At 37.4% G+C, this 23,778-nt stretch overlaps 1 protein-coding gene across 1 annotated transcript; it reads right to left on the bottom strand.

The window, feature by feature from the left end:
* Window positions 1-2,470: 2,470 nt before the first annotated feature.
* Window positions 2,471-23,778, bottom strand: LOC128862145 (ataxin-2 homolog). The gene is made up of 7 exons (XM_054100615.1): window positions 22,683-23,778; window positions 11,607-11,995; window positions 10,355-11,534; window positions 5,921-6,077; window positions 4,526-5,852; window positions 4,304-4,446; window positions 2,471-3,714 (listed from the first exon to the last, which is right to left on the bottom strand). The coding sequence occupies exons 1-7, from the start codon at window positions 22,730-22,732 to the stop codon at window positions 3,418-3,420; spliced, it is 3,543 nt and encodes a 1,180-aa protein (XP_053956590.1). The 5' UTR covers window positions 22,733-23,778; the 3' UTR covers window positions 2,471-3,417.

Genomic DNA, 23,778 nt, shown 5'->3' on the forward strand with positions numbered 1-23,778 from the left:
CGGTGCGGCCTATGGGCTGCAGGAATCATCGGCCCATATTTCTTCAAATATGAGGTTGGCGCCAATGTGAATGACGAACGCTATCGCGGCATGATAAACAACTTCTTGATGCCGCAAATTGAAGTCCGTGATCTCCACAACATTTGGTTCCAACGAGACGGCGTTACTTGCCATACAGCTCATGAAACAATGGATTTACTACGTCGTTTGCTACCGTTTCGGTGACCAATTTATCTCCCGTCTCGGACCAGTTGATTTGCCACCAAGATCGTGTGATATCACACCTTTGGCTTTTCTTTGTGGGGGTACGTAAAATCTAAATGCTTTGTGGATAAATCACCTTCGATTGATGTATTGGAAGTCAACATTACTAAAGTTATTCACGAGATACCACCCGAATTCCTCGAACGAGACATTCAAAGCTGGTGTTTACGGATGGCCGAATTATGGCAGTTGCGGCCACCATTTCAAAGGGATTATCTTTGAAAAATGAATGCCTTGAATCGATCTACACAAAAATAATAAGGATTGCCCAATCAATTAACATTTTCGTTTATTTCAATTCAAATCCCAATACCTCTAAATTGGACCCCCTTTACCATTATATTTCGTATAGCCCACTGGCTGGTTGATGTACATATGTATAATATATCTGGATCTTATCGTTGAGTTGTAAGAGAGGACGGGCTTCCGACCCACCTAGGAGCGATCTAAACCTGTCTAGTTCGCTGGAGGAACATCACCACTATTTAAAAACCATAAATACAAAGAAATTTTTTAGTCTTTTAAGTTTTTGTGTGTTTTTCTTTTCTCATTTTTTATTTACATTTTTTTGTCGTTTTTTTTTTTTAGTTTTGTAATTTTATTTTTACTCATCATTTAATGTTGCATATTTTTAGTTTATATATTTTATCATTTCTTTTCTTGTACTTTCCATGTACACGAAAAATAGCTTGAAAGAGTACAAACGAAGAGAGGAAAACTTAACAAAAACATATAGCTTTTTTTGTTATAAATCGCAAATTTTTCTCAAAGTTATATGCCATCTTCTTTAAGCGATATGCATACGAATAAAAGTTTTTGTTTGTTTTTTTTTTTTCAAATATACTCATTTGCATTTTTTCCATAATTATTTCTAGCGGGACATATAACTGCGGAATAGGGAACAATTGAAAATTGTACGAAAAAAGGCAAAATAAAAACCAAATTTTTTTTTATATACTTTCAACACAAGAAAAAATTTCGAGTAGACACTATACAAAATAAATGCAATAAACGCATATTTTAAAGCATTTAGAGTGCCGCGCGCGCACGAGTATTTAAATATTTAATTACTTAAGATTTCTTTACATAATTATAGAATTTTTTTATTACATTTTAGCGACACATAAATTGTAGTATTTAAGCGAAATTTTTTCAATGCCAGAGTTGAGAGGGAATTTTATTTTCGAAAAATTCCAAATTTTAAAATCAAAAATAGTACATTGGCATTTTAAAAACATAAGCCTGAATCTCATTCTCGAATCGGGTGTTTCAGGTTTCGTTTGCTTTTCAGGCAACTTATTAAATCTGCAAACGCTTGTCGCTCGTTGTTGCTGTTGTTAGTATGTGTAGTTGCAAATACTTGCAACAAGAGTCCACGATCTGTTGGACTGTCAAACAGCCACTGCCACTGATTTCAGAGTCTACTAGACACTTTTTCTCGGTGATACGTGCGAGAAAATTGTCGGCTTTACGAAGGTGAAAAAATTCCTTTTACTCGTATTGGTATTTTGAACCTGAAACCGCACACCAAACGAAGCACAGTATTGGTAACAAATAACTTGTTGGAAAAAGAATGAATAAATAAATAAATTATAATAATTCACGCTGTTATACGCGCGCTTTGCGTTTAAGTATTCATATGCAGTAGATTACTTCATTTAGTCATATTGCAATGGAATGATTTGCAAAGGGTTTTATTGACTTGTGCATATGTATGTAGGTATGTAACAAATCGAAAGCAAATCAATAATCTTAACGTTTACGCACAAACTTTTTTCTAATTCGATTTTTTAAATTCCCTACTCCTCCTCCTTTTTGCCACTTAATACGAAAAAAGCAAACAATCAAAACAAAGAAGAAATAATTATGATTTAAATACAATTACAAATACAACAACAGCGCATGCACGTTTGTAACAAATTCGCCATTCGAACGCCCAGCCAAAAAATTTGATTATAAATACAAATGTGGGACTGCCGCCGAGTCCAGCAGTCAACCACCTTACTTCCGCACATGTACATATATTATATATGCATATATGAGTACATATATGTGTGTTGTATGTTGTGGCGTGGCGTTGCGTGGTGTGGTGTGGTATGGCCTGACGTGACGTATAGTGGCATTTGGCGTAAACTATTTGCTCGCATTTTCTTTAAGCGCCAGCATAAATCAAAACACATTTCACGAATTTCAGTTTTTTACGTGCTTTTAGTTTATGTTTGCTTCTATTTTTCGCATAGCGTTCATGCGTTCTTAATTAGGTTTTTTTGTTTTGTGTTCTATTTTTCTTTGTTATCATATTCGCTTTGCAACTTAAATCGTATTTTTCTGTTTGCATTCTTTTGTTTTTTGTTTTTTAATACGCTTAAAATTGCAATCTAGAAATAATTTAGATTTCATTAAATATTTTATTTTTTGCCTTTTTGTGTTTCAATTCCGCTTAAACAATACAGCAACATCCATGACAACAGCAATAACAATAAGTTGGGACAATCGTATGCAGAATGCCTGTCAACGCACAAGCGCCCGCCGCGTTTCTTGTACTGAATATAACGCAACAAATGTATCACTAACATCACCCAGTAGTGTGCATTGTTCAAGCTGCTAAGAAATATGTAAAGAATTTCCTAATGTTTTCGTTTCGTTCTTTTTCTTTTCTTTTACTTATTAAAGCATAAACAAGGCAAGCAAGGGCAGTTAAAAAATTTCAATTGCATTAACGCCAAATTGATCTGGCAGCAGACTGCATTAGCACACTTGCATCAGCACAAGCATAGAAAAGCCGCCTTACACCAAAAGAAAAATGGCTTTGGCAAACATTCAGCGCTTTTTCTGCTATTGCATTTTTCCTTCTTTAAGAGTTTAGTTTTATAAAGTTTCACATAACTTCCCGCAATTTGTGGCTAATTAATTATCAATAATTCGGGGCACCTGCAGCATTCGTTTTATTGTTATTATTGTTGACTGATGTTGCATAGCGGCTGTAGTAAGACATAAATAATTCGCCGACGCTACACTTTTTTATTTATTTTTTATACTAATTCGTCAATGACGCGTTTTCGTCCCCTTTCCCATGGTTTTCAGTACACCAGCTTATCATCCTTCTCTATGTTGCTCCCTCGCTATTTTATATTTTAATATTTTGGGCATGCTTTATTGCGCCGGATGTTGTTGCATCAGTATTTGAAACGGTTGGCTTTGCTGGTGATGTTGCGGCGTTGCCGAGTAGTAATGATTCGGCATAATTTGGGTTGGATGTAAGACGGGGTAGACGACCGGATACATCTGCTGGGTCTGTGTGGTAAATGCAGGCTGTGGGCCGCCGCCAGCAGGGGAAGGCTGTGGTGGTGGATGGAACGTCTGATGTGGTTGGCCTGGTGAGGGCGTAGTTGATGGCGGAGTTTGCGTTATGAATTGCAATTGCTGTGGGGGCGGTTCATACATGCGCACCTGCAGGGACAAAAATTTTCGATTATTAGTAAGAGATAAAAAATAAAAAAATATTGGTCTGGGAAAAAATAAGTCCATTATTGCGTCAAATTTTTGCCTAAATGGTTTGAAACTGTTTTATGGTCGATATTTAGCTAATGGGCGATGCTACGACTACTAACATGCCGGGCAACTTAGACTATTTCTTTGATTTTAGCGGCATTTTCTTTAACATCAAAAATGCCTGAACGGAATTATTGGAACCTATACTTGCACGTAATTAGCCGTTACAGTATCGGCACCATAAACACCATTCACAATTTCAGCGTCTGCCTTGCATTTTCGCCTTTAACAAAAAAAACTGGACAATTTACCGAATTTTCTCTTTGTTGACTTCCATTGTTCCCTTTGACTCACAACTGAATGGAACAAACAAAAAACAGCAAAAGATTTTTTTTAGTGTGAACAACGAGCATGAACTTAAAATGTTTCGTTCGATACTTTACGATATATCGATCAGTACAGCCATCTACCGGGAATATAATGGATTTCTTTTTCCCCAACCTAACAGAGACAGTTATTTAATTTAAGTTTAATAAATTTGACTTACATTTACATATGGCTGCGATTGGAAATGTGGCGCATGGGGCGTCTGTTGATAATGAATAAATTGTTGAATGGGTGCAGCTGCCAGTAAAGGTTGTCCCGTAGCCGTTGTGGCCGAAACATGTGTTTGCGATGCCGCCATCGGTCCTGCACAACATAAGATATAAAAACAATTATAGTTTAATTAATAAAGAATAATTTTAGCACAGTTTTACTGCACACTAACCGTAATTGCCCCTGCGCATGCGCGGCTGTTGACCGGCTTGTGGATGAGTCGGTGCTTGGAATGCGGGCTGTTGTGACTGCATTACATACATGGGTGTTTGGCTGGCTGCCTGTACATGTGCTCCGGTCGAGTAAATGCCCTGCAGCGGCACTGGCGTTTGTGGTGTGTGCGGCCGCGATGGATTTGGCGTGCTAGGACTGCGAGGCGTAAATGGCTTCGCCGACGGATTCAACACATGCGCTTTCTTTACGGTCGTCGTCCCGGTCGTGGTGGTGCCACTGGTCGCCGTTAATGCTGTACCCGTACCAGGGGGCGTGGTAACTTTGTCGCCTGCGTTAGTTGCCCCAACGCTGGTCACCGGTGTGGCTGTTGTCACAGGAGTTGTGTCCAACTTATGCTGCTGTGTCGTATGTTGCGCCTGTTGAAGTTGTTGTGGTGGAGTATCTGCCACTGGCGGCGAATTGGGCTGCAATTGTGGCTGTTGTTGTTGCGGCGGTGGCTGCTGTGGTGGCGACACGTGGTACATGCCTTGTTGTGCCACCTGCTGTTGCGGAGGTTCCTGTGCTAAAGGTGTGGTCGGCTGCGACGGCGCTTGTTGCTGGTGTTGATGTTGATGTTGTGCAGGCTGCTGCTGCTGCTGCTGTTGGTGCTGTTTGGATAAATGCATCATGTTGCCGCTATCCAAATGCGTTTTCTGTTGCTGTTGCGGTTGCTGTTGATGTACATGCTGCGGTGGCACGTGTTGTTGCTGCTGCGTTTGCTGTTGCACCTGCACCAAATGAGACGGCACATAGTGCTGTTGTTGCTGTGGGACATGCGCTTGCTGCTGCGGTGGCGGCGCATGGTGTTGTCCGTGATGCTGCTGCTGCGCGTGCTGCATATTCAAGTGTGACTGTGCTTGTTGTTGCTGCACAACGACTTGTTGCTGCTGTGCCTGCTGCTGCTGTTGCTGTTGTGGAGGCGACACCGACGGTTGGGGGTGGTGCCCCGCACCTTTACCCAAATTCAAGTGCTGCTGCGTCAGCTGCTGTTGCTGTAACGGCACTTGCGATTGCTGTTGTGGCGACGTTGAAGTATTGTTCGCCAATTGGAAATCTTGCGCAAACTGTCGCAAGTCCTGCATTTGATTGCGCATTTGCCGCTGTGGCTGTGGTGGCGGCTGGTTAGGCGGCCCAGATATGCCCACGGCACCGCTTTGCGATTGTGCGTGATTGTGACCACCACCGCCGCCCCCCTGCAGTGGCGGTGAAGTGCTATTGTTCACACTCATCGGTCCGCTAATCTGCTGCTGCCCATGTGGCGGACCGTGAGATTTGCCCATAGAGATCTGTTTGTATTTGAAGAAAGCGTTAATCAACCGCTGCTCAGGTATTAAGTAACTTTCAGTATACTAACCTGATTCTGTGAGTCATTATAGTTTAGCGAATTGCTTTGCCCACCTTGATACTGACGCATGCTGCGCTGCGGCATCGGCTTGCCGGAATTCGTATTAGACTCGCCATTTATCTTCGACGACCCGCCCATATGCGATTGGTTGCGATACTGATTCGCCCTGCAATACCGAAAACAAACATGTAAATAAAAATTGCAAAATAAGTCAATTGAATGCGTACAGAATGTACGTACATAAATTACATAGAAGACATAAAAAACGTATTTTAATTTAGAGAAATTACACATTACCACATACCGTGAAAATTAAACCAGGTTTCTTAGGCGTAAACAAAGGTATGATAACAGATAACTGGAGCAAAATGGGGCGTACTGGCCACTGTCGGCTATGGTAAATATGCCAATTAAGAGATGTGCATTCCCAAATTCACTGAGAGCGTTTGTCATAACTCCGAACCAGAGAGTGTGTAGAGCAAAAAGATGCGTAGAAATTAGGCATATTAATACATCAAAGTTTTGGAGAGAGTAGTGAACCAATAACTTAAAGAATATTGGAAATATTTGAAATTTTAATGAGCTTTGCTCGAAATTCCAATCCGGGATTCGTAAACATCGTTCATGTGAAACAGCAATAAATTATATCATCGACGAATGGAAAACCGGTGAGGTTAGGTTAGATTATACCGGCTAGCCGAAGCCATACACAGAACATTTTGGTCCATAGCGATACCAGATGAGAGACCTATTTTAACGGGAATATGTATCGCTCCAGATGCGAGAATTTTTTGAGTCGCTTAAGCTCCAGTTCAGGGATACAAAACTGCGACTACCCAGGTAGCATAGACTAGTTGGGAAACCGGTGAAAAACAAAATGAAATTATTGAAGTTTCTTTTTAGATTTTAAGAGTGCATTTGAGACCATTGATAGAGAGATTTTGTAAAAAAAAAGTGCAAATATGGGATGCGAATCGTGGCACTAGAATGTAAATGCACTAAGTAAATGGGAAGATATTGGAATGTGCGAAGAGTAAAAAAAGGAGCACTACAGGGATCAATTTTGGGAGCTATACTATTTATAGACATACTAGGTGACTCCATAAGTTTCGAGGTTCGATAAGAGAGGGCGTTGCTACTAGCCTAAATTTTTATTGCTTTGTTTACAAGTCATTTAGAATCGACGTGTCACAGTATTCGCTACAATGGAAAAAATCAAGTATCGTGCAGTGATTGAATTTGTTTTTTGGAAGGTTTAAAAGCAAAGGAAATTTATGAACTAATGTTGAAAATGTATACGGCCTTTACGCCATCAATTAGTACAGTAGAAGGCGGAAAGCATTAAGCATTTTTTTCATGAGTGTTCTGCATTTGCTAGAGTAAGGCTGCGAATTTCGGGTTCCGATTTCATGATTAATTTTCGTTCTCTCAAACTGGAGGATATTTTCAGATTTAACAAAGAATCTGGAAAATTCTAACTGGTCTAGCTACCTCTATTTTCCTATTCTATCCCATCTTTTCCCATTTTTTACTTCTCTCCTTTCCTCCTTGACTATCTACCCTTTCACTTTCCAGTGCTTAAAAAACAATGGAGTTACCAAATCTCTCGGTGCTTCTTGGCTCGACTTTTCAAATTTCAATTTCAGTGCAGTAGAAAGATGGTTTGCTGAATTTAAACGTGGTCGTACAAGCGTTGAAGACGATCCAAGTCAAGGGCGTCCTAAACCAACAACAACACCAGAAATCGTGGGGAAAAAATTCAGGATGTCGTATTGGAAAATCGTCGAGTGACTGAAAAAGATTTAGCAGAAGTCCTAGGCCTCTCATTTGGCAATGTATGCAATATTTTGGCTGAAGTATTGGGTTTCAGAAAGCTGTGTGTGCAATGAGTTCCGTATTCGCCAACAATGGAACAAAAACACATTCGAATGCACTTTCTTGCAACATTTAGAGCGTTTGCGGAAGGACTATGGGTGAGACTTGAGTCTATCAACATGATCCTAAATCAATACAGGAGACTATGGAGTAGTGTGAACTTGGTTATTCGGCTCCGAAATGTGTTCCGTGTCCAGAAAGCGGCCAAGAAGGTTTTGGCTTCAGTTTTTTGGAATGCGAAAGGAATTTTGGTTATGGATTACTTGCGAAATGGTAAAACAATAATTCCAGAATATTATTATAACCTCTTAGACCAGTTGAAGGAAACAATTCGTGAAAAATTACCCAGATTGCAAGAAAAAAAAATGAATTAAAGTTCGAATTGTTGGAGCATCCACTGTATTCACCAGATTTGGCCTCTAGCGACTTCCATCTATTTCCAGACCTAAAAAAAATTAATGCGTGGAAAGTGTTTTTCATCAAATGATCAGGTCATAAAAGCTCTGGAAGCGTATTTTGCAGCCCTTCCAGATTCTCAGGAATGGAATCCATAATTTGGAATCTCGTTGAATCAAGTGTATTGATGTTCAGGGGGACTATACTGAGTAATAAATTGCATGTCAAACCAATATAAAATTATGTCTCTTACGAACCCCAAAACGTATTGAATAACCTAGTATATGTACAGTTGTCCACAAAATAATACGAGTGCCGGAATGAAAAATTTATGGGAATAACTAACTAGCCAACGGGTCGCTAATAGTAAAATTTGAGACAAAATAAAAAAAATCCGAATAAGGATATTTGGTCCAGTAAGAGAAACTGATGGATCTTACAGAATAAGATACAATGCTGAGATCGAACAGCTGATGTCAGGACAAAACATTTTGCGTTTCGCTAAAGCTCAGCGGCTGAGGTGGTTTGAACACCTTCTCAGGATCTGTCGTCCATCGTCCAGGATCAACAAAAATACCTTGAACTCTCTTATTATGGGCAGTAAAAAGCGCGGAAGACTGCTTAGAAAATGGGCGGACGATGTTGATGCAGATTTACGCCTTGTAAATGCTAGGAGAAGCGCTAATGTTTGAGGCATGCGTCGTGATGTTTTTCCATAAATGGAGGGGCCTACCGTTTTATTCTGCCTCTGAACGGCAGATATTTTTTTATGAGAAGCTTTTTTTCAGAGCAGAAATACACTCGGACGTTTGCCATTGTCACCCGTTGGGCGACCGCTATTGGAAAAAACTTTTTTTTATCATTTGGTGCTTCATGAACGGAGATTTGAACCTGTACACTTCCGAACGGTAGTCACACAGCAACCCATTCGGCTACGGCCGAATATACATTGTTTATGAAATCTTTAGAAATGGTTACAAGGAAATGTAAAATGTTACTATAAGCTGATGACACCTTCATTAAGCTGAAGAAGGAAATGAGGAATAATGTGAAAATAGATTATTAGCTTATATGGACGAGATCACTAAATGAACCAAAATAAAATGAACAAACTTTAATTTAATGAAAATCAGACAAAATTGCTAGAAATTAACATTACCGAGACACTTGAACTACAAATAAACAACAAAAAAAAAAGGTAAAAATAACACAATCCAATATCTGGGAGTACCTATTGACAAACAATTAAAATTTAACGATCATCTTAAATATACATGCAAGAAGCTTGGTAAAAAATTACCATTCACGATAAAATAGATAACATATAAAGACACACACTGAATATTGTTTCACAACCACATATGTACACATGTTGCAACCAAACACAAATGGAAAGCGTGCAAAACTTGCCGAATAATGCATACGACATATATTGAAATGCATTAGACATACATACATTAATTAAGGCAATGTTGGAGACTTAAAGTAGCTCAATATAAAAGAAAGATTTGCACTAAATACCCTTACGACAGTACACAAACCTTAAAAATAAAAATGCACTAGAGTGTTTAACGAATAGGATTGAAAACGTAGGAGAAGTACAAAAATATGAATTAAAAAATAATGATTTTTTATGATGATGGAATTAGGTATTATAAAAAACGAGACTAAATATTTGGGGAAAATTAAATCCATTATTTTTGCGTCAAATTTTTGCGCAAATTGTTTAAAACTGTTTTATGGTCGATCTTTAGCTTCTTTAGCGACATTTTCGCCAGTATCGACATATTCTTTAACATCCTAAATGCCTGAACGGAATCGACGACACCAAAATTGCTCGTAATTAGCTGTTAAAGTATCGGAGGCATAAACACCAATCACAAATTCAGCGGGCTGGCTTGCATTTTCGCCTTTATCAAAGAAAAACTGGAAAATTTACTGACTTTTCTCCTTGTTGACTTCTATTCTTTGCACCGTGTAACTCACTACTGAATGGTGTGTGAAATAAACTTTAACTACAGCCATCTACCGAGAAAATAATGGATTTCTTTTTCCGCAAATCCTCAAGAATAATAGAAATAATACAATATATGAAACGTGAAGTATTGCAAATACTAATTAATAAAAAAATGATAATAATAATAATAATATGTAAATGTGCCACTGACATACCCATGCATTATTTGGGAAAAGTTTTGATATGACGACTGGTTTTGCATCGACATCGACTGGTAACTGCCTCCTTTAGCAGCCACCGATTGATTGCCACCACCGCCGCCTTGCGTCATACTTCCACCGCTACTACCTACGCCCGATTGTGTGTTGGGATTGTTTGATGGTGGTGTATTACGCATCATTTGTTTGCCCTGTGGCACCGTTTTGCGCTTCATCATCGAACCACCGCCATACTTGTTGCCACCGTCCGAACCACTGCCCACACTTGGGTTTGATACCAACGGCGGCGCTGCCGTACTCTTCATGCCACCTGTCATTCCGCCGGCTGGTGACTGATTGCTATTCGTTTGTTGAAGTTGCGACTGCTGCTGTTGCTGCTGTGGTTGTACTATGGTTGACGAAGCCGATGATTGCGCATTAATTAGCCGTTCACCACCCATAATTTCGCCACCAACGCCGCCATTACTACCGGCAGCACTACGATCAGTATGGGAACGTTGTGTTGGCCCATTGCCGCTTGTTTGCGATGACACCGCCGCCGTCGACGAGTTAGTTATGTTATTCGAAGATGCCATGGCAACAGGTGGTGGCGGTCCGGTAATGCTACGCGTGGGTTTCGTTATATAGCGCTCCGGCATAACTTCGCGAGTTTCAAAAGCACCACCATTACTAACGCCGCCTCCGGCACGTTTACTACGCTCGCGTTCGTCCCGTTCTCGTTCACGTTGCTCACGTTCTCGATCACGTTCGCGATCGCGTTCACGCTCCTTTTCTTTTTCACGCTCACGTTCACGTTCACGCTCTTGCTCGCGTTCGCGTTCACGCTCACGCTCCACCTCACTGCCGGGACGTTCGACAGCAGCAAAGATAGACTCTTCATCCCCATTTTCTAAGTCTACGCGCTCTCGATAAATGGGGTTATTTTCTATTTCAGCAGCTAATTTTTCAGCTTTAGCTTCCGCTTCCTTAAACTCGTCTGAGTCAACTTTATCCAACTGAACCGTGTACGAGGAGAGGGAATCGTCAAACGTGGATTGAACGCCAAAGACATGCTCGTTCTGTCGGAACATCTCATTTGGATCCCAGCCATTGGACGCGCCATCCAATTCAATATCGACATCCCCATTCAACCCGGACGCATCCCAAGGCTCTAACTCTTTCTCCTCGAAACGTATACCTGAGAAAACAAAAAGACAACTCTACACTTACAACAACAACACTTACAACATAGTATATTAGATCAATTTACCGTTGAATTTCTCCGAAATCGCTCCATCCGTTGCGAACGTTCGCGTTGTTGCATACCGCGAATCAAAATCTTTCGCTGAAATATTTACCACTGTGTCAAATGGAAATATCATGTGATTCGGCACATGTTTACCCTCTTCTTCAATTTTATTAGATTTAATGCACACCGGCAGTTCAAGTGCCACATCAAAACTTGGCGAAAATGTGTGAAAGACGCCCTCATAAATATTTCCCGAACGAAGTCGTACATGCACGAGGCTGCCTACTAACGCTGTGGCGGCATGTATAAAATGCGTATTTTTATATACGCCTTGCACTTGTGTACGCCCCTTGTTGGACTGTTGCTGATGTTGTTGATGTTGTTGTTGTTGCCGATTGTCGGTCACATATCTAGAAAATATGATTTTATATATTGCAGTTAAGACAAGTGTTGTTTAAACTGCAATTAGTGGTGCCGTAGCCATGACGCCATAGCCGCAACAAACAGCTGATATTGAAGTAGAATTAGTGACAATATTTCTATTTTGTCATAAAAACGTGAATAATTTTCCACCAAGTCAATTAATTTTTCGTCATTCATTTCCCATATTCAAATTTTTATCGCAAATATCAAATGTGAAGTATTCCACAGCTGGTTACGGGGAAAACCAAGACTGCAATAGACCAGCTGATTGCTATGATTGCGGTTATGGCTAAGGTACGGCATCACTAATTCCAGCTTGACCCTATTGGAATAAATCTTTAGCATGCGTATTCTCGGATTTTCCAGTTATCAGGGGCGGTAGGGTTTTAGAGAATCTTTAGCTGATTTAAGGAAGGTATGAGTAAAATTAATAAGTAAGCAAATATGTGTCGTGCTATTATTATTATTTCTCAATATCATATTGCATCTTTTATGACTATCCAAAAGACACTTGTTGTAATTGTTTGGGGAGTACTATTTGTGTTAGTCATTGGCCATTGGCCAGTCCGAATTGGGAGGGAACAGACACGCGTCACTTGTATTTGTGTTCAGTTGCTCATGCATACGCTAATTCAATTTATTCAGTCAATGATATTATAAGCTTACAGACTAGAGTAGAATATTTTACGGGGATACTTAATAGCTAAATATGTACTATATTTTTGAAAATATAAAATAAAAAACTATAAGAGATAGCATTCAAGAGACAATTTTAAAGAATTTATCGGCAAAAAAAAACAATATCTAACAGTTTTAAAATAGTATCGGGTGTTTTTAAGAGCTTGAGAACTTTAAAAAATAACGCAAAATAAAAATATTGTTGGAGTGAATTTTTTTTATTATAATCTGGTAGATAGCATTTCAAATTTTTGAATAGTAATGGAAAGGTTTGATGGCAAGAGTACTACGGGTGCACTACAAGTAGCACAGGAGTGCCGTTTTGATGCCATAATGTAGACAACTTCCTGCGAAAAATTACAAAACTTAAAGAAAGAAAAACCATCTACGGTCATCCAGTGTGCGGAAAAGGCTATCAAGCTTCAAGTCATAAATGATGCTTCAGGCTATTCCCAAACGGCACACTAAGGAACCTGGGCGCTGCTCCCAAGTCCGGACATTAGCAGATGATTCAACAGGATGATTACAAATTTCAAACATTTTACTGAATGTCTAAAAATGCTTTTAAGAAGCTTGTAGAAATTGTGAACCCAGCTATTCAAAACCGAAATACTAACATGCGCGAATGCATTTGAGCGGAGGAAAGGATTATGCGATCAGTCTTTTTGAGATTTTGGAGTGGTGGACAGAGTACAAAAAGACGTGGACTTATCAACCCTACTCCGTAGAAAAAGCAGTTTCTAAACTTTAACAAAAATAATCTCTTACCTATTGAACTTCTCTATAGAACACTGGGGGAACTTTTTTTTAAACATTACTATCTTTAGATAATTAATATATTAAAACGAAGATAAAAATTTTTGTAAATTATAAAATTTTTTGAGGAAAGTTCATCGAATAAATTTTTAATTGCAGACAAAAACCATTTAGACCTTTTAAATAAGATTCATAATCATTCAAAAAAAAAACATTCCTTTTGAATGACAAATAATGAAAATCAAAAACATGATGACACCACTGTACGATAGGCGTTATGGGCCTGTGCCCAATGTGCCCGTTGCGGAAACGCATTTGACTGACGTGACATGTAAAACGCACAGTAGTGCCACAATGAATGTATTGCCACATATAAACAAAAAAAAAACGATTTTCTTTCATTTCATTGTGTATAAATAAGTTTCTGTTCATGGTGGAAAGATTTTAAAGGTGAGCTCTCTAACAGACCTTTATTAGGCTCTGAGCGAATTTGACAGAATCGGCTGATGTGATGACGTTCTGTTTAGTTTGTTTACGGTTTGTTTACAAAGCGATTTGTTTAAGACAAAAAACTAAGATTGAGTGATTTACGAAAAAATTAACCAATGACACTTCGTTGCCGGCTGAACAACGACTGATTGGACGTGTGAAATTATCGTGCAGATTTCAGCTGCCGAATCTCCTGCAGCCAATCCGTGGCAGCCAAATTCCCGTAACCATTTTCTTTTTCACCATAGCTAAATAGCAAACCAGATAATCTATCATCCTTGTAAGCTACATGGTTGCTCTGACGAGTACGAGCAGCTAACGACTCGTGTGCGGTTCGTAATTTGAACATTGAAGTGTGCACAAACGAAGCGTATCTCTCGCGTACATTTTGCGAAGATCCGTAGTCACCGATCGTCATCGTCTAACTCATCTAACATTAGGCTCAGGAAACAAGCTGTTTCGACGGATTTGGTTCATAGAGAGAGAGTTGTTAAGTAAGTGGGTTTAAGAGGGCATTAGTATCATGCGGGGTACCTTCATCATGCCGGACATACCTACATATATTGAATTTGTAGATGCGCTTTTGGATAAGTGGGAGTTGGACCTCCTACAATATCCAGAACGTAATTAAGCCGAATTGCTTTATGAGTCGGTGGATGTCATTCTTGAAAATTATGCTGGTTGTAATTGCAGGGGTAATGCTAATTTCATTTTCAATTTTGTCACCAAGCATGTTACCCTTAATATCTACGTGGCAAGCAATCCACATAAGTTTAATTCTATGAGGTTTGGCAATAAATAGGCGATTCCTGAGAAAGAAACCTTTGAAGTGGTAGGTCATTCTTCTTGATCGTTTCCATGTTGGATGTTCGCGATTATAGGTCAGGTCATATTATTAACGATGTCATTAAATTTGTGTCTGTTTCTCGTTACCTCCAGTTAGTTCGCCAATTGTTTGGACCTGCCCACTATTTCATGATATCAAGCCAAGTCATTTTCTTGTTGTAAAATATGGTATTTGATAGCCCTTGTTATATGACCAAAATAAGCGATTTTCTTTTTTTTTCTGTCCGTAAGCCTGTATCTTGAAATTATCGTCTTATTTAGCACTTTTCTCTAAATCAACCTATTTATACAATTGGCTAATACTGCTAGTGTTTTTCAGGCAGAAACCTTTGCGATTTTGCAGGCATGCAAAATGCTTAGGGAACGTGGAAGCGAGGGAGATATTAAATTTTTTTTCGATAGTCAAGCTGCGATCAAGTTTTTGACGATCCAAACTAATCAACTCCTGCAAGGAGGTGATCAAATATTTTGGGTTTGGAGGTAACATTTCTGATACGCTTGCCAAGAAGGGGTCGACCGAATTGATATCAGAACCCTCCTACCCGGACATCGGCATCATCCTGACTGTTGTTAAAGGGGAGTTACACAACTTAGATGAGAGATGGAGCTCCATTTCTTCATGTGCAATTTATTTATTTATTTAATTCAATTAATTGTCTAAAAAATACAGTATTTCTTACATACTATGAAAACAGATTAATGCTAAATTAATTAATCAAAGTAAAATTAAACTTATAATTAACCAGGTTCAATTGTAATGAGTAAAAGAAAAAGATAAAATTTCTTATAACTTACGGAGGAGGATTATTAATTTTAGTAAGTCAAGAAATACAAAGTTTCTTACAGACTACATAGAACTAAGAGTATTTATATAGAAGTAATTAACAAAATTAAAGCTTAGGAAACTAAGTTAACAAAATATATAGGGTTATTCAATAGGTGCGCTTCAACTTTTTTCCGATAGGGAGGGCGAACGACGCAATATTTTTTTATTTTTCGCTTGTCATTTGTAAACTTCATTAGTATACATTTCATCATGGAACGCTACACACTTGAGCAACGATTGCAAATCGTGCAAATTTTTTATGAAAATAATCGTTCTGTTGCTGCTACTTTAAGAGCATTACGGCCATTTTACGGTCCATTTAACAAGCTGTCCCGTTTTGGGGTTATGTGAAGTCATTGGTCTACAGTAACAAGCCGGCGACGATTTGTGAGCTCAGAGCCAATATTGAACGCGAAATTGCTGGAATTTCGGCCGATTTATGCAAAAGAGTGATCGAAAATTGGGTTCAACGATTGGACTTCGTAAAACGTGCACGCGGTGGTCATGCAAAAGAAATCGAATTTCATACTTAAATGTATATGTTCAAACTCGATAATAAAAAAAAATTAGTTAAAAAAGTCAAACCGTTTGTGTTTTATTCAAAAAAGTTCAAAAGTTGAAGCGCTCTTACTGAAAAACTCTATACTAGGTAATTATTTAGAATTCTTACAAAGGAAGAAAATTTTTAATTGGGTATTAAATACATGTTTCGCCCTGGAAAAGTCTAGATCCAAAAGGGAGGCTAGATAGTTAATGTCCGACAGCGTTCTAACAAGAGGCGCTTTGGCACTATATAATGTCCTCCTAACGCCAACATGAAAAATTTTGACACGGCGAAAGTTCCTGCAAGGAACATTAAAATGTATTCTTTCTAGAAGAAAAGGGCAGTCAATTAGTCCATTAACGAGATCGAAAATAAAAGAAACTGCCTGAAACGTGCCTCTGTCACTTAATAGACGGAGACTAATCAAACGACAGCGTGAGTCGTATGATGGTTTGGGGTTTGAAAAATTGAGTGAATGAAGCGCGAAACGCACAAAAATTGTGTGAACCCTCTCCACTCGATTTATATGAACTGCATGATAAGATCTCCAAATAAAAGAGGCATAATCTAATTTGGACCGCACAAACGCAGAGTACAAAATTTTAAGAGTATATGGATCAGTGAAGTGCGATGAGTGACGTCTAACAAAAGCGAGCATAGCAAGAGAATTGGAAACGGCATAATTTAGGTGCGTGATAAAATTAAGCTTTGAATCAAAGAATACCCCTAAATCTTTTATCACATCAGACGAAGCAAGATATGTATAATTGATATGATAAGAGGTGTTGAGGGGGTTTTGAAGCTTAGAAAATGTGATTTTATGACATTTTTCAATATTAAGAAATAGACGATTGATAAGGCACCAGGAAAATAAATTATTCAACTCGGACTGTAGGGCGGCTGAATCACTAGAATTTCTTATTTCAGCGTACACTTTTAGATCATCAGCATAGAGAAGAAAATTAGCGAAGGAAAAAAAAGGAATAAATATCATTAATAAACAAAACAAATATCATTAATAAACAAAACAAATAACAAAGGTCCTAAAATACTACACTGAGGTACACCAGAGATGGCAATGTAGTGTTTCGAAGAAACACCATCGATAACTACAGTGCAGCATCTCTTTATTAAATAGGACCGAATCCAATCAAGGAAAGTAGAATGAAAACCGAGACAAGCCAATTTAGTTACTAAAATCGTATGGGAGATTTTATTATTATTATTATTATTATTATTATTATTATTATTTCTTTATTAGTTATATATAACTTTTTACATTTATAATTCATTTTACATTATTATTTTACATGATATTAGATTCCAAATTCATTTAATTTATATTTAATTTTATAAAATCCACTACAAGTTTTCTAAAGTGAAGCAAATTATTTTCATTTTTTATTACATCTGGTAAAGTGTTGAATAATTTTAAGCCATTATATATTACATTATTGAATTCTGAGTGCTTCTCTTATTAAATCTTCCTAATCTGAAGTCATTTGCTCTTATCAAATTATAGGGTTGAATATCTCTGACATAGACGAGCTCTTCTTGTAGGTACTCAGGAAACATACTGTGCTTTAGATTGAACACAAAAACTAGGACTCTTAACGCCAAACGTTGCTTTACATTCAACCACATTAACATTTGTAACATAGAAGACGTTGATGTGTATATATTGCACTTGATTATTACACGCATTGCTTTATTTTGCAAAACTTGAAGTCTTTTTTTAATATCATTATTGCACATATAAAGAATAGTTGCACAGTAATCAAAATGTGGCAATATGATTGTGTTAAAAATCATTACTGCATTATCAAAATTCAGTCTTTTTCTAATTCTGCTCAAAAATCCCACCTTTTTACTAATTTTATTGCATATATAGCCAGCATGTTCATTGAAATTTAATTGTTTGTCGATTATGACTCCTAAGTATTTTATTGTGCTAACTTCACCTAAGCTTTCACAACCAATTTGTAATCGCATATTTTCATTCGAGTTGAGAATCATGAATTTAGTTTTATCGGTATTTAGCTTTAATTTATTCATGCACAGCCATATTTCTAGATTTTTCAAGTCCTCTTGTACCTTGTTATGGATATCACTTAGATTTTTATCAGCTATGTATAGCAAGGTGTCATCAGCAAACAAAGCAATATTACACCACTTTAACACCGTATTTATTTCATTGATATATAGCAAAAAGAGATCCACTCCTAACGTTGAACCTTGAGGCACTCCAATATCTACTTGTTCCTCTTGAGAAGTAAATTCCATAATTTTTGTTTGCTGCGATCTTCCACAAAGATAGGATTCAAACCATTTCTTTTCAACACCTCTGACTCCATAGCCTTCCAATTTCTGAATAAGGATACCGCGATCAATTGTCTCAAAAGCTCTTTTAAAATCAAGGAATATCGCAAGTACTTTGTCTCCAACATCAATCCTCTTTTTCCATTCGTGAATTATCCAAATTAAGGCCGTCTCACAAGAATGACCCTTTCTAAAACCAGATTGCTGCCGAATTATAATATTATTGTCTTGTACGAATTTTGTGAGCTGCTTACTAACCACCTTTTCAATTACTTTTTCTATAGTTGGCAACATATTTATTGGTCTATATTCTACAGCTGTTTTTGGATTTGACACTTTTGGAACTGGAATCACTATTGATTTTTTTAAAGTTTTCGGGAATGAACCTTCGGTCATCGACTTATTTACTACATGCAGAATTTCATTTCCAAGATTATCGATATTTTCCAATAATATTTTTGCACTAAGACCAAACAAGTCTTTTTTTCTGTTCATTCTTTTGAGGATATCTTTTAAATTTCTAAACGTTAGCAGTTCGAAACGAAAATTGTTTTCAACAGGACAAATGTTTGACAAATATGGTACATTTACAATAGATCTATTTAACTCCATTACACTATCGACGAAAAACTTATTTAAATAGTTCACTATAACACTCTGATCTTTTTCTATTACATCATTTATAACCAGACTATGTATGTCATTGCGATTGTCCCCTAAAACTAGACTTTTGATTGCACGCCACAGTCCCTTTTGATCTCCACCATTCGAGGCTATTTTATATTGCACATATTTATTTTTCGTGCTATTAATTTGGTGCTTATACTTATTTCTAATTGATTTATGTATAGTTATTCCAGTCTTCAAAATTATTTGTTATCACAGCTTTGTTGAAAGAATTAACTTTTTTTAATTTCAAATTTTTCAATTCCAGGTTATACCATGGAGCATAGTTTGTAAAATTTCTTACTGTTTTGCTTTCAGTCATAGCATCAAATATTTTCTTTATTTTTCTTTCAAAAAATTCTGTATAAGTATCAATACTAGTGCCGTAATCAATATAATCACTTATATTCCATAAACGTTCAAAAATATCTTTTTTATAATGACAGTATTTAATAATCTTTGTTTCATTTTGCCTTTCTTTGTAATTATTGACTAGAATACTAATAGTTTCGTGATCAGATATCTTATTATCTTTATCTATTTTCACTTTGACAAAATCACAATTTGTAATCACATAATCTATTAACGTCTGGGTAGTATCTGTGATTCTTGTTGGCTTGTTTAAAGAACCTATCGTTTAATAAGTTGTTAATTTTGGTTCTATTTGATGATTCCTTTAAATAGTCAATATTCATATCACCAGCAAATATAACATTGTCCGTTGAGTCAATCATGGTGTCAATCAAATTTTCAAGTTTATTAATAAATAGACAAACAGAGCAACTTGGTGACCTATATACTACTACAAACACCACTGAAGCATTATTAAACCACACTTTTACAGCAACCAACCACATAACATAATCTACATAAAAAGCATCTATTTCTTCAAATTGTATTGCACTTTTAATATAAATTATTGCACCTCCAGTATGTCTTGAATTAGATTGAAATTGCACAATATTATAGTCTTTTAAATAGAATTCAGAGCTTTCAATACTCTTTGTTATATGTGTCTCCGATAGTAGGAGCATATGAACATCATAGTTAGTTACTAATTCTGACGTGGACTAATTAGACGTTTAACACTAAAATATAACTTGCCTTTAACAACGCATTCAAAGAATTTAGATACAGCAGATAATTTGGAAATTGGTCTGTAATTTACAATATCGCTTTTATTACCGCTTTTGAAAATAGGAGTGACTGAAGTCAGATTCCAATCATCGGACGACTCAAAAAATCCTGGGGACTCCACGCCATTCAATTTTAAAACTCGTAGCTGTGTTTACCGGTCATTGGACGATCGGCACACACGCGGAAATCCTAGGTTTACCATTTAACCACCGTTGCATAAGCTATGTGGACCTTTCAGAGAAGGAGACTGTTGGGCACTTTTTCTATCCGGGTTTGGCAACTATACGATTAAAGTCACTGAGTGCTCCTTTCTTCGACAGCCGGCGGCCGCAAATCCACGCTACTAGATGATATTCAATAAGCGACCCTCCCGCCAGAATTGGAGAGCTGGGCCGCGAATGATCTGGTGTTCGGCATTCGCCAGTCATTTTTCGAGCAGCACAGCCGAGGCTTCCATGCTCCCGGTCAAAAAGCTCAGCAACAATTTCTGCTTGGGTGATACCGCAGGAATTACCCCTGCAGAGATTTTCTAGAGCCTGAGCCACCTCCCAGACGAGTTAAGCGATATCTCTTCGACTACACCGATGAGATCCATGACCAAACACGACTGCAGGTACTGGATCGGACAGTATGCAGACAGACATTTAACAACATTCAGCTCCCTTATTAAATTCAGGATAGTGCTGAGTTGGTTTTACCCTTGTATTTAGTCTATGCAAGACGAAATATTCACTGGTTGTAAAGAATTTTATCGAAGACAGTAAATTGATCATATATTTCATATACTGGTCCCAGAGATATGTAAATGTTGTTCATGTTAGATTTGTGAAGATTGTGATACTTGTTTCTTTTGCTTTTTAACTTTTTCAGATCCGACGTATGCCCTGACAATTTACATAGTCTATACGGAAGGGGAGACAAAGTGTTAGAAAAAAATCTCAGACATTTTGAGCAGAAAACTATCAAAACCTTCACTACCACATCCTTTGGTTTGAGGACATTCTCCCTATTTATGTAAAAAAATATAAATATTCAAGTCATCAAAATTCGCATCACGAAAATTGAGGTGAGCACAACAAGCAGTAATGGTGTCTAACCTAAAATACCTATATATGCAATTAATGCAATACCTGTCAATCATCGTACACAGTGCGTTGCAAAAAAATTATAAGTCAACGCACTTTCTAATTCATTGGTGTGGCTGCCCGTTTGTAGCCGTGCGTACATTTGTACATATCTGCATATACAGTAGGTTCTGTTTTTATGCGGCTTTTTTTTATGCGGTTTTGAAATAGTGCGGTTTTTTTTTTAATTAAAAAATGCATGTCGACCTATCGGGAATTATACATATAAACAAGATTCTAAACCAGCTAAGCAAAAACTCATCACAGATTACATCAGAAATACTAACCCTACAAGTATGGAACCGCCTGCATAACTATCTAGATCAGACGTGTACATTTCCTCAAGTGACGAAAGTGATTTTACGCCAAATCCTAAACGAACGCGCAACATGTGGGTATTGTCTGATTCTATTTCTGACTTAAATTTATTTTTCGATTCTGACGTTTCTTAAATAAAGATATAATTTTCAAAAATACAATATTTTGTTTATGCGATTTTATTTAATTATTTCAGATTCATGCGGTCTATGGAACGTATCTATAGTTATAATATGGGACTAGTGCCCTTTTTTATGCGATTTTATTACATTATTTCAGATTTATGCGGTTTTAGCACTTTTGAAACGTATCCATAGTTTTACTATAGAACTAGTAGCTTTTTTTATGCTGTTTTTTTATGCTATTTCTTGCGGAACGTATCTACCGCATAAAAACAGAACCTACTGTATTATAGCAAAAAGAAGATTCAAGAGTAAAACAGCAGCTACACATTTGAAAGAATTTCGTAAACAAAAGACAGAAAAGCAAAAATTCATTTAGTTCAATCTTTCCGCTCGACGCTTTATTGAACTTTATTAATTACCAACAACACAGCGACATATTTAGTCAAAGCCATTGACCTCACCGTTTCGTAAAGCAAAACAAGAAGAAAAATTGCGACGCGCACCCTAAATAGTTAGGTTAATTGGATGCTATAATGCCGCAGAGCTGGAGACTTTCATAAAGAGTAACGTTATGATTTGTTGGGGATTGACATGCAAAAATACAGATTGATTAAATTCATAATCCCGAACATATGTAAACGTCTTGTCGAAAAATTCATATTTCTTCAATAAACAACAATGGGATATAAACAACTATCTGCCCCACGGCGGCGATTGCGAGCACATGGCTTATGAGCAACTCTACTAACAGTTATATAAGATGCAGTCAATGACGCTAGTATGCAGATATGGATAAGGAATGACAATCATACTTCAATACAAATAGCGACATGCGCAACCACTTACCGCGAGACGCCACTAGGACGATTCTTCCTTTTATTGTTGTTGGTGTTCATTTTCGACGTGCTCTTATGAACTACACAACAATTAGTGGACAAGTGGCACTTTCGCTCGTGCCCTTTTAGTTGCGCCGCAATGTGTCAGTTCTTGCTCCACTGCTACTTGTTTCTCCTGCACTACGATGGTGCGTACTACGAGGTGATACTTGATGAATTCTCCCAAACACGTTTTTTATCTTTTTATATACGTATTTTACAACTTCCACAGGAGTTGCTTTGATTTGCTGATTTATCGTTTTATTTCGAATCTTAAAAAAAAAAAAAGATTTCCGTATGCCAAAAACACAAAGTGAGAGAAACGTTTCACACTACGTCAGTTCTTTTTGTTATAATTTTTATGCAATTACAATAATTTTCACAAACACACACGACGTTGCCGTAATCGAGATGTAATCGCTTTAATTTTTAGCTTTCGTTTTCGGTTTTTTGTAAATATATGAATGATATTTTTTTCTTTCGTACAAGCTCACAATTTGTTAAATTTTTGAACAGCGAAATTAACTTTTCTCAACTTCTTTAATACGCTTCGTTTTAAACTATGAGTTTATACTTCGGCCACTTTATTGCTGATGTTGCTTCTTCTTTGTGTTTCTGCTTTCCTTTTTCGGCGTTACTTCGCTCATGCAGGTTTTTTCCTCCTCTTGTGGCCTTAGCTGCTGATGCGTTGCTTCTGATTACTACTATTCCGCTTCACAACGACATTTGCTGTTTTATTTCGCTGCACGAATTTCTTTCTACTACTACTTCGTTGCAAAAAATTCACTATGTCACCAGAGAACCCCGCTGGCACAATTTTTCACTTCTTCCAATTAAATGCTTCAGCCTCGCTATTTTTCGGCTTGTTTTCTTCCTCACCTATTCCTTTCGACTTACAAATGTGTATTAAGACGTTGCTACGTACGCAGGTTCTATAGATACTATCCGCAATCATGCAATTAACGCTCGGGAATGATTTTCAGGTAACTTTTCCCCAAAATCACGTAAAACTTAATAATCACAAAGTTTACAGGTAAACTGCTTTGCTGCTATGTTGCTCTGCTGCT

This window comes from Anastrepha ludens, chromosome 2 (genome assembly GCF_028408465.1).
Source record: "Anastrepha ludens isolate Willacy chromosome 2, idAnaLude1.1, whole genome shotgun sequence".
In the NCBI taxonomy this organism is placed as follows: domain Eukaryota; kingdom Metazoa; phylum Arthropoda; class Insecta; order Diptera; family Tephritidae; genus Anastrepha; species Anastrepha ludens.

What these genes read in the sequence shown, in the direction of transcription:
- LOC128862145 (XM_054100615.1), bottom strand. Translation starts at nt 22,732, where the DNA reads ATGAACACCAACAACAATAAAAGGAAGAATCGTCCTAGTGGCGTCTCG. An exon ending in CATGCGCAGGGGCAATTACG is followed by an intron (nt 4,447 to 4,525) that starts GTTAGTGTGCAG and finishes TATGTTGTGCAG; the next exon opens with GACCGATGGCGGCATCGCAA. An exon ending in AATCGCAGCCATATGTAAAT is followed by an intron (nt 3,715 to 4,303) that starts GTAAGTCAAATT and finishes TTGTCCCTGCAG; the next exon opens with GTGCGCATGTATGAACCGCC.